At 49.0% G+C, this 10,645-nt stretch overlaps 1 protein-coding gene across 1 annotated transcript in view; it reads right to left on the bottom strand.

The window, feature by feature from the left end:
- The window catches only part of ydjc (YdjC chitooligosaccharide deacetylase homolog), a 10,824-nt gene extending 487 nt beyond the window's left edge, over nt 1-10,337 (bottom strand). Inside the window, exons 1-6 of the mRNA XM_079270916.1 lie at nt 10,296-10,337; nt 9,256-9,431; nt 8,747-8,897; nt 7,555-7,654; nt 4,202-4,379; nt 1-967 (exon numbers count right to left, since the gene is read on the bottom strand). The exon at nt 1-967 is cut by the window's left edge and continues 487 nt beyond it. Coding sequence (XP_079127042.1) covers nt 634-967; nt 4,202-4,379; nt 7,555-7,654; nt 8,747-8,897; nt 9,256-9,419 — 927 coding nt within the window. The 5' untranslated portion in view covers nt 9,420-9,431; nt 10,296-10,337 and the 3' untranslated portion in view covers nt 1-633. The remainder of the gene's footprint in view (nt 968-4,201; nt 4,380-7,554; nt 7,655-8,746; nt 8,898-9,255; nt 9,432-10,295) is intronic.
- Between the last annotated feature and the right edge of the window lie 308 nt (nt 10,338-10,645).

Here is a 10,645-nt window from a genome sequence, read left to right as displayed (position 1 = left end):
CCACATCTCACAAACAGACTCACTGAGCAACTCTTCATGTTGACCGTGAGTTTTGCTGTGTGCTTCGCTCCGTTAGCTCTGTTGGCTAACAGCTAGGTAGCTCTCCTGCTACCGACGCGAGAAGAGGTGCGTTTCAAACTCGACGGACACCAAACAAAACTCTCTAGAGCTCTCGGTTAGTTATTCCAACAAACACCAGCTACGGTTTGTTCACAATAAATCCTTAATTCACAAAGTTAGATGTGAAAATATGCTGGCTTTACACGCTGCCCTTTTAGCAAAATAAAAACTAATTGAAATGACCAACCGGCGATACTGCCCAGCGGCTGCTAACGGCTAACACCGTAAATGAGGAGACGTTCTTCTGTAGTCAGCGCTCGGTTGAGTCGAACCGAGCCCCGTTTCAAACACCCACTGCTCTCATGTCTTATTCAAAGTGTGCAAGCAGAAGCAGTCGTTGATCACTTGCGGCCCCTACCGGACGTTAAGAGTAACAGTCAATGAAATGTCACCATCCCTTTTTGTTCGGGACACAATGAGTGACCCACATCCCATAATAATTAGGTCAGATTTAGAGTGATTTCTGTTATTGCAGATGTCAATGTGCCTCACTCTGGCCCCTACAGTACACACTCAGATGTCTTTGAAGGCACAGAGCTGCACCCTCTCCCGGCTGTAGAGAGCCAGGAGGGCCGGGTCTCTGAGCACGCTCAGCTCATGCTGTCTGTCGGCTGACCGGGAGAAGTCGTCGGGGCCCTCTCCGCAGCCTCCTTCCTGGGGTCCACTCGGGTAGCCCGGGTGCACCATGAGCTCCGCTGTGACCACGGGCTGGTTAGGGCCCGAGGCACCGCCGGAGGTAGTGGCTGAAGTGGGCTTCGCAGCCAAGGCGTGGCCGAGGGCCCTCTGCAGGTTGGGTATGGACATGTTCCGGCCCATGGTGGTCAGCCCCAGGTACACGTCTGGCCACCTGTGCACATAAAAAACTGTTTCTGTCAGTCATCGACCAGGAAGGACAATCCTTCCACTCACAGCAGCAGCGGACTGACACGCATCGTCATGACCGACGTAACATGGACTTTTAAACAGTGGCGGCTGGTCAATAGAAGGCCATGGGGCATGGCCCCACCATGAGCCACACAACAAAATTAAAAAAAATTATAACAATCATAAATTATACAAATTGTCAATATTTGTGTTTTTGAACCATGGAATGTACCCAGTCATGTGTGTAAAATATGATATCTGCGCAAAATATATGCTTTTCGTGCTCGTGCTCTCCTCCTGTGTGCTCTCTGCTCGTGCTCTCTGTCTGTGTGCACGACACTCTGAGAACGCGCAGCTTGGGGGGCCTGATCGTTTTGGCCCAAAAGAGGCGGGTCTATGAAGCAGTTTAGCCAATTGCTGATTCAAGATATAAATGAGTGACATACAATTTAGCCAATCAGCGCCCTCAAATAGATTCAGCTTGTGGTCAGAACGATCAGACCCCCTCGCTGCGCGTTCTCATCAGGAGAAGTCTCTACAGGCGAGCACTCCTCCTCCAAGACCCGTTTGAGAGGAGAACTTTGAGGAGATTCTGCAGCCAAAGAGCTGATATCAGATCAGCCTGACCTCACAATCAGACAGCAGACTCGCGGGAAAGGGAAGCAGTACATGCGAAGCTTCTGTACCAGCTGTACACCAGACAGGTTAGCTAGCTGGATGACGTCATGCTAATCATTTATTTAGCTTTTTAAAACAACGGGGACGGATCCAGCATGGACAGTTACAGGAGTGAGGGATGAGGAGGTAAGGAAACATAAGAACACCAGGGTAGGGAGTGATGGATGAGGAGGTAAGGAGACATGAGAACACCAGGGTAGGGAGTGAGGGCTGAGGAGGTAAGGAAACATGAGAACACCAGGGTAGGGAGTGAGGGATGAGGAGGTAAGGAAACATGAGAACACCAGGGTAGGGAGTGAGGGATGAGGAGGTAAGGAAACATGAGAACACCAGGGTAGGCAGTGAGGGATGAGGAGGTAAGGAAACAAGAGAACACCAGGGTAGGGAGTGAGGGATGAGGAGGTAAGGAAACATGAGAACACCAGGGTAGGGAGTGAGGGATGAGGAGGTAAGGAAACATGAGAACACCAGGGTAGGGAGTGAGGGATGAGGAGGTAAGGAAACATGAGAACACCAGGGTAGGCAGTGAGGGATGAGGAGGTAAGGAAACATGAGAACACCAGGGTAGGGAGTGAGGGATGAGGAGGTAAGGAAACATGAGAACACCAGGGTAGGCAGTGAGGGATGAGGAGGTAAGGAAACATGAGAACACCAGGGTAGGCAGTGAGGGATGAGGAGGTAAGGAAACATGAGAACACCAGGGTAGGGAGTGAGGGATGAGGAGGTAAGGAAACATGAGAACACCAGGGTAGGGAGTGAGGGATGAGGAGGTAAGGAAACATGAGAACACCAGGGTAGGCAGTGAGGGATGAGGAGGTAAGGAAACATGAGAACACCAGGGTAGGGAGTGAGGGATGAGGAGGTAAGGAAACATGAGAACACCAGGGTAGGGAGTGAGGGATGAGGAGGTAAGGAAACATGAGAACACCAGGACACACATGAGAACTCTGTCAAGCTACATATTAGGCAAAGTGAACATCTTTTCTTCTACATAGCTGTCCTCAGTCTCATCTGCTTAACTTGGTCATGGAGGCATCAACATGTAATAGAGATGTTAAATTAACAGTGAAAACTCATCATAGCTTAATTTAACATCAGTATTCATAATTACACGTCATGTTTACTTCTCCTGATCTTTACCTCCTATAACAAGGTCCATAGGGGCATCTCAATAAATGAACATGTTATATTATATTATATAAGTGTTATTTACTGATTGTTTTCGTGTTGGAATACATGTTAAATATTTAACTGCCAAGCAATAATGCGTGTTTGATACTTACATTTTCTTTGCATTAAATCATTCTGGGATGTTTGCTGAAATTGATAAGATGGCCCTACCTAGAACATGTTCCACCAGCCGCCACTGGGTTTAAATCCGGTTCACACTGAACTTATCAAACATTCACATGAAACTTGATGGTGAGCAGCATTACCAATTCTCCTCAAACAACAGTCGGTGTCTGATATGAATCGCAACTCATCCGAAAATATGTTATTAAAGGCTCAGTCCAGGTTGTGAGTTTGTTTACCTTGTTTCTGTTGTTGTATGTAACAGGCGTTTGATATGGTTTAGTACAGAGGTCTTCAACAGGGGGTCCGCGGCCCTCTGGGGGTCCGCGGAGGTACTGCAGGGGGTCCGCGAAATGTTTTGGTTGAGTAGACAATTTACAAAATATATATATATATATATATTTTTCTCTTAACATGAATGTGTCCATTATTTTAATAGTTCAGTATTGTATGAAAGATAACAGGTATCTTTATGCATGGCAGTGGCACTAATAGGCCATCACTCATTTTTCATTTCCACATTTATGTTTAAAATGAAAACATCAGTTTGAATAGCTTGTATGCATGATTATCATGCAATTGACAGACAATGTTGATATTGGCATTGGTATCAGTTGTTTATAAATGGCAGTAGCACAGCCTCCCTACTCACTGTGCCTTGCACATGTTTAACATGACATGAATATATGAACCTGTGTGTTATTTGAATCGCTTAGTATTGAATGCACAATAAAGAGGTATGTTTATACACAAACCCTGTTTAGACACGTGTACCTGCTCCATCTCTCTATCAGTTTGGGGGTCCTTGGCCTGAAAAATGTTGAAGACCCCTGGTTTATTGTATATATATTATAGTTTACTGAATAATAATGAATCATATTTTAATTGTCAGATCTTAATCAATGCAACCATATCTGTCAGGTAAATGTAGTACTACAATATATCACTTGTAATCGTCCCTTTCTGTTATTTGTCCCGGTGCAGGGCGACTACTTTTATTGGTTTTACTGGCACGCCTCCATAAACTCCTAAAACCGTCCTACGGTCTCCTTTGTGCAAAGAAACGGCTCGTACTGTTCTGGAAAAAGAAAGACGAGCTGGATAACAAGCTGGAGAGAATCAGACATGTCCTCGATGACGGACTGCAGGGCTTTGAAAGGATTTGGAGTCCCATGATCTCCTCTACAGCAGGGATGGACAGTTAGGATGCATGATGGGGGGGTTGTGTAACATTTGCCCCACAGACCTGATTCCGTAGCGTGTGAAGACAGGGATGGAGTCCAGAGCGTCCTTCTCCACCTGTGCGTAGAACATCTGGAGGTGTGCCGGCAGCGCTGGGCCGCTGTGTTGCCCTGGCTCCACTGGGACACGGGTGAATGGAATCCTGAGGTCTGACAGGACCTGTGCAAACACCTCACGCACCCCTGCAACGACACAGTGCGACCACATCAATACTCCCGGCCCAGGGGCACAGACAGGACTTCTTCCACATAATGTAGTCATCATCGTGGCAAACAATAAAAGCAAACTAGTGATGAAACAATTAGTGCAATGACAGAAAATCATTGGCAACCTTTTTGATCACCAAGTAACAGTTTTTAGTAATTTATCAAGCATCCATCCATCCATCCATTTTCCTCCTCTTATCTGGGGTCGGGTCGCGGTGGCAGCAGGCCAAGCAGGCTGACCCAGACTTCCCTCTCACCTGCAACATGTTCCAGCTCATTCTGGGGGATCCCGAGGCGTTCCCAGGCCAGCTGGGAGATGTAATCCCTCCAGCGTGTTCTGGGTCTTCCCCGGGGTCTCTTCCCAGCTGGACGTGCCTGGAAACCTCCAGTGGGAGGCGTCCAGGAGGCATCCTGATTAGATGCTGAACCACCTCAGCTGACTCCTTTCGACGCGAAGGAGTAGCGGCTCGACTCCGAGTCCCTCCTGATGACCGAGCTCCTTACCCTATCTCTAAGGCTGAGCCCGGCCACCCTACGGAGGAAACTCATTCCGGCCGCTTGTAGCCGCAACCTCGTCCTTTCGGTCACGACCCAGAGTTCATGACCATAGGTGAGGGTAGGAACGTAGACCGAGTGGTAAATTGAGAGCTTCGCCTTCCGGCTCAGCTCCCTCTTCACCAAGATGGTCCGGTGCAGCGCCTGCTTTACTGCTGCAGCCGCACTGATGCGCCTGTCAATCTCCCGCTCCATCTTACCCTCACTTGGGAACAAGACCCCGAGATACTTGAACTCCTTCGCTTGAGGTAGGCACTCCGTCCCCACCTGGAGGGAGCAATCCACCGGTTTCCAGCAGAACACCATGGCCTCAGATTTGGAGGTGCTAACTCTCATCCCCGCCGCGTCACACTCGGCTGCAAACCACCCCAGTGAATGCTGGAGGTCATGATCCGAGGAGGCCAACAGGACCATATCATCTGCAAACAGCAGGGAGGCGATCCTGAGACCCCCGAACCTGACGTTCTCCACCCCCCGGCTGCGCCTAGATATCCTGTCCGTGAAAGTCACGAACAGGACCGGTGACCCTGGTGGAGGCCAACACCCACCGGGAACGTGTCTGACTTATTGCCGAGAATACGGACACAGACACTGTCCACAAAGCACATGTAGACTGGTTGGGCAAACTCCCAGAACCCCTCCAGTAGTCTTCCGAGGGTAAAGAGCTGGTCCACTGTTCCACAAACGGTTCGACAAACGGTCGGAGCCTCCTTTCCAGCACCCTGGCATAAGCCTTCCCCGGGAGGCTGAGTAGTGCGATACCCCAGTAATTCGAGCACACTCTCCGGTCCCCCTTTTTGAAGATGGGAACCACCACCCCGGTCTGCACTGATCCCGACCCCCGTGTGACATTGAAGAGGCGTGTCAGCCAAGACAGCCCAACAGTGTCCAGCGCCTTCAGCATCTCAGGGCGGATCTCATCCACCCCCGGCACCTTGCCACCAAGGAGCTTTTTGACTACCGTAGCGGCCTCCGGCCCAAGTCTTCAGGTGCTGCCTCCTCTCCGGAGGACATGTTGGTCGGGTTTAGGAGTTCCTCAAAGTGCTCTTTCCACCGCCCGACGATGTCCCCCTCCAGGTTAGCAGTCCCCCCCCCTGCTGATAACAGCTTGGGGTAGGCCCTGCTTTCCCTTCCTGAGCCGTCAGATGGTTTGCCAGAACCTCCTTGAGGCCAACCGAAAGTCCTTCTCCATGGCCTCCCCGAAGTCCTCCCATGCCCGAGTTTTAGCATCCGCGACCACCGCAGCTGCAGCCCTTCTGGCCTGCTGGTACCTCTCAGCTGCTTCAGGAGACCCCTGGGCCAACCAGGCCTTGAAGGTCTCCTTCTTCAGCTTGACGGCTTCCCTCACCTCCGGTGTCCACCACCGGGTTCTTGGGTTGCCGCCACGACAGGCACGATGGCCTTCCGGCCACAGCTCCTAGCGGCCGCGTCCACAATAGAGGCTTTGAACATGGTCCATTCGGATTCCATGTCCCCAACATCCCTCGGGATGTGTGAGAAGTTCTTCCGGATGTGGGACTTAAAGACATGTCGGACAGGGTCCTCCGCCAGACGTTCCCAGTTCACCCTCACTACACGTTTGGGCTTGCCGGGTCTTTCCAACCGGTTCCCCTGCCATCTGATCCAACTCACCACCAGATGGTGATCAGTTGACAGCACTGCTCTTCTTCACCAGTGTTCAAGACATACGGCCGCAGATTAGATGATACGATGACAAAGTCGATCACTGATCTCCGGCCTAAGGTGTTCTGGTACCAGGTACACTTATGAGCCACCTTATGTTCGAACATGGTGTTGGTAATGGCCAAAAAGTGGCAAGCAGAGAAGTCCAACAATGAGACACCACTCGGGTTCAGATCGGGCAAGCCGTTCCTCCCAATCACCCCCCGCCAGGTTTCTCCGTCATTGCCCACGTGAGCGTTGAAGTCCCCCAGGAGAACTATGGAGTCGGTAGGCGGCACCCTTTCCGGGACCCCTCCCACCGACTCCAAGAAGGCCGGATACTCCGAACTGCTGTTTGGTGCATAAGTACAAACCACAGTCAGAGCCTTGCTCCCCGCAACCCGTAGGCACATGGAGGCGACCCTCTCGTTCTCCGGGGAGAACTCCAACACAGCGGCGCTCAGCCAGGGGCTTTGTGTTCATTCATGACTGGATGCTGAAGGACCTCCCGTGGTTTTTCAAAGCATTCTGGTGCAAACATATTTTATAGCGCCATCGACTGCTGACTCCTCTTAACGGGCCGGTAGGTCAGGGACTGCTTTAGTTTGGCCTCTTGTTCCCCTACGGATTACAAAGTGTTCCTGTTTTGATTTCCACGCATTTTAGACACTTAGCGGATGACAAAACGAGCGCTGCCTACAACAGAACGCCTCCATTCATGTCAGGAGGAGCGCAGTGAAAAACACACAGGGTGCTCTTGCGGTCTTGACGGGGGGTTGTTGTGGTTTGTATTCATTCAATAAATTCGTTTTCTGACACTTTTATTTGGTGCTTTGGTTACTTTTTTAGAAATGTGAAGCTGGTTGAGCCATGCGCCGTACAATAGCTGTTACAGTTACAGTTGCTGTTTATTTTGTGTTTTTCTCCGCATTACCTGGCAGTACATGGACGTGTTGGTGTCCGTCCATGTGGTGGGGCAGGTGACCTGTCAGTTCCCTGAACAGCCCGACTTGGGCCCTCAACTCGAGCTCCACCTGGGAAGGAAAAAACCCCACACACCTGGAGGTTACTGACATGGAGAGACACGACTTCCTCTTCCTCGCATTTTCACATTAGTCAGTTACTAAGTTAGGTACGAGTGGCTTTACTGAATGAGTTCTTCAACACATGTTGTGACTCTAGATACAGTAAATGAACTGTAAAGCAAGTGACTTTTACTACTGATGACATTAATGTCGCTAGCAGAGATGCAACCCGCAAATGTCATCTGGCTCAAGGCAGTTTGTTTGTCTACCTATTGTCTACTAGTGAACATCTTGAAGAAAACGCTTTCTCTTCAAACACAAAAAACTGACAACACCGGCACTCCTTTCTCCAACTAGCGCTCACGTTTCCACCGCTGGCTTCAGGTCACATGACACAGTGACGAAGGAAAAGGTTTTATTCTTTATGATAAATGGGACTGCACAACAATGTTTTGATACAGTTTTGCGATTGTTTAAACGCGGCCCCCATTTACTTTCATTCTTTTCTCCTTTCAGTTTATTCTCGGTTCCCCGTGAAGGCCCGAGAGAAACACGGGGCGAGTCATTGATATACAAACGGTCATCACATCATTATTCCTGTGGTATTCCTTCAATATGTGTAGAAAATTAAACTAGTCAATCTGAAATATATATTTATTTCCCTCTTCATATTTTGCCATTTTTAAGATTAACATTAATATTATTGGTATCGATAACATTTTGGATCTCATCACTTTTTATTTTAACTAAGCATGTCACCCCAGTGAGGTAAGCTTTGTGTTCACCTTCTCCCGCTCCGTGTGTGCGTGTGTGTGTGCGTGCGTGCGTGTGACTCTGTGCCAGTAGCCACCCTCCAGCGTGCCTCATGCTTTGGCAGCTCACTCTCAGCAAATAGAGTTTCAACAGTGTGCACTTGATTTTTTATTCCTACAGTTTGACATCCATGCATGTTACCGGCTCAAACTTTGATGCATATCAAAATAAATGAATAATAATAATTGTTTTCACCTAAATCTTGCTGGAGCATTTGAACATTTATCAGGTCTGGAGGCTCAGACATCATGACTAGATGATCACAAATGATGCTCTGGAGCCGTGTACCTGCTTCATGCTGAGCTGACCTCTCTCCAGGGCCTGGCGGAAGCCCATCTTCCCATGGAAGAAGCCGCGCTGGGTGGTCAGCGTGGAGGCCTGCTGACACACTGGAATGCCCTCAGAGAGGTTGGCGTGGAGGCCGATGGGGATGTTGTGCCTGACATGAAGAGAGAAACTTCTGTCAGACCATGTGAGGTTGTCTGAACAAGTCTGACAAGTTCAAAGGCCCTATGTGTGTTCAACACTTGTAGAGGCTTGTTCTATATATAGATTCACATTCTATCCATACACAGTAGGCACAGCTACGGGGTAAGTGTCTTGCTCGAGGACACGTCGGCATTAACTGCTTTCAAGTGTATTTGGAGCTGAGCTGAGCCGTCTCCATTCCCCATCACACGATAGATGTTTGGCCAGTTATGTGAGTGGGAGTAAAGACAAATCCACCACCGAAGAAGCAATGTTCACGGGGCCACCAGGTGTCTTTCCTCTTTATCTACAGCGTGTCAGCATTTTACCTTTTCGCCAGATCTCCCGCGTCTTTGGCAGCACAGGCGTTAACCAGCAGCGACACGTTGGAAATGCCTCCGGCCTGGAAGCAGTCCACGATCCCCTGGTTCCTCCTCGGGCAGTAGCCGAAATCATCTCCCGTCACCACCAGCATCAGTCTGGGCTGTGGCATTACTGCTGCTCTCTGTGTGTGTGTGTGTGGGGGGGGGGGGGGGGCATCATTTGGCTGTAATATTATTTATTTATTCGGTTGTGGTGGTCAACTACAACTTATTTGATCTTATGTATTTTCTATCCAATTAATTTGTTTTTATTATATATTTATCTATATTTATTTTACATTCATTTTTTTCAATATCTTAAAATCAAGAAAATACACTGTTAAAATAATAAAGCATGTTTAATGAATGCATGAGGTCAATGAGTAATTGTTAAATAATCGCGATCTCAATATTGACCAGATAATTATGATTTTTGCCATAATAAAGCAGCTGACATCCAAAATACACATTGAGGAGTTTATTTTACTACTTTGTCAATTTGCGTCTGAAGATTTCTCCTAAATTCACCAAAAGTTACCATTGGATAAAGCCTCATTTGCATATTGAACAACAGCATTTTAAAAAGCTCCAGCAGCTCTTACTACAGCAGACTCTCTGTGCTCTGAAGGTTTGTTCACGCATCACCCACAGATCCGGCTGGTAACCGCCGGTACGGTGGAGCCTCCAGCAGCCTCTCAGCTCCGGTCACTCACCGTCACGAGGACACGACACAAGCAGAGGCTGTCCAGCGGGAGAGAGTCCGCTGTTAACAGCAGGTTACCCGGGGACACACCGCACCTCTCCGCGGTCACCACCGAGCCCGGTGCCCTCTCCTCTCTCCGTTTAAACAAACCGGAATCATTGTAGACGACACCGTTTCTATTCGCCGGCTACATCTTCTCTCCGCTTCTCAGCGTCAGCGTGCTGAAGCCCCCCCCCCCCCCCCCCCCCGATAGAAGAGCACTGTGATGTGTTCTACCGACTGAAGAACTCTTAATACATCTTACCCATTGTGCTCCACGCGCTTGTCCATACGTGTCCGAGACCACGCAAAACACCGTGGAAATAAACTGTACTTCCGACTGGCGAACCGCATCGGTGTCGTCCGGAGTCCGCTTCACCGGATTAGGGCGCCCTCTGCTGGAGAAAACATGGCGTCCCACCCAGGGACCAGAACAACTTCAAAATAAGACGCCCGCAGTTCTGTATCTCTTAAATTCACAAATAAACTGTAAACTGAAGTGTCAAAATACCCTTTAGTTGAATCATCTCTTACGAATAAGTTTCATAACATATACATATATTTCCCTTTGGTAATCCAATGTTAAAGTGCATATACGTGACATTTGCTCGAAGA

This window comes from Melanostigma gelatinosum (genome assembly GCF_949748355.1).
Source record: "Melanostigma gelatinosum genome assembly, chromosome: 6".
Lineage (NCBI taxonomy): Eukaryota > Metazoa > Chordata > Actinopteri > Perciformes > Zoarcidae > Melanostigma > Melanostigma gelatinosum.
This window is presented reverse-complemented; position numbering and strand designations above follow the sequence as displayed.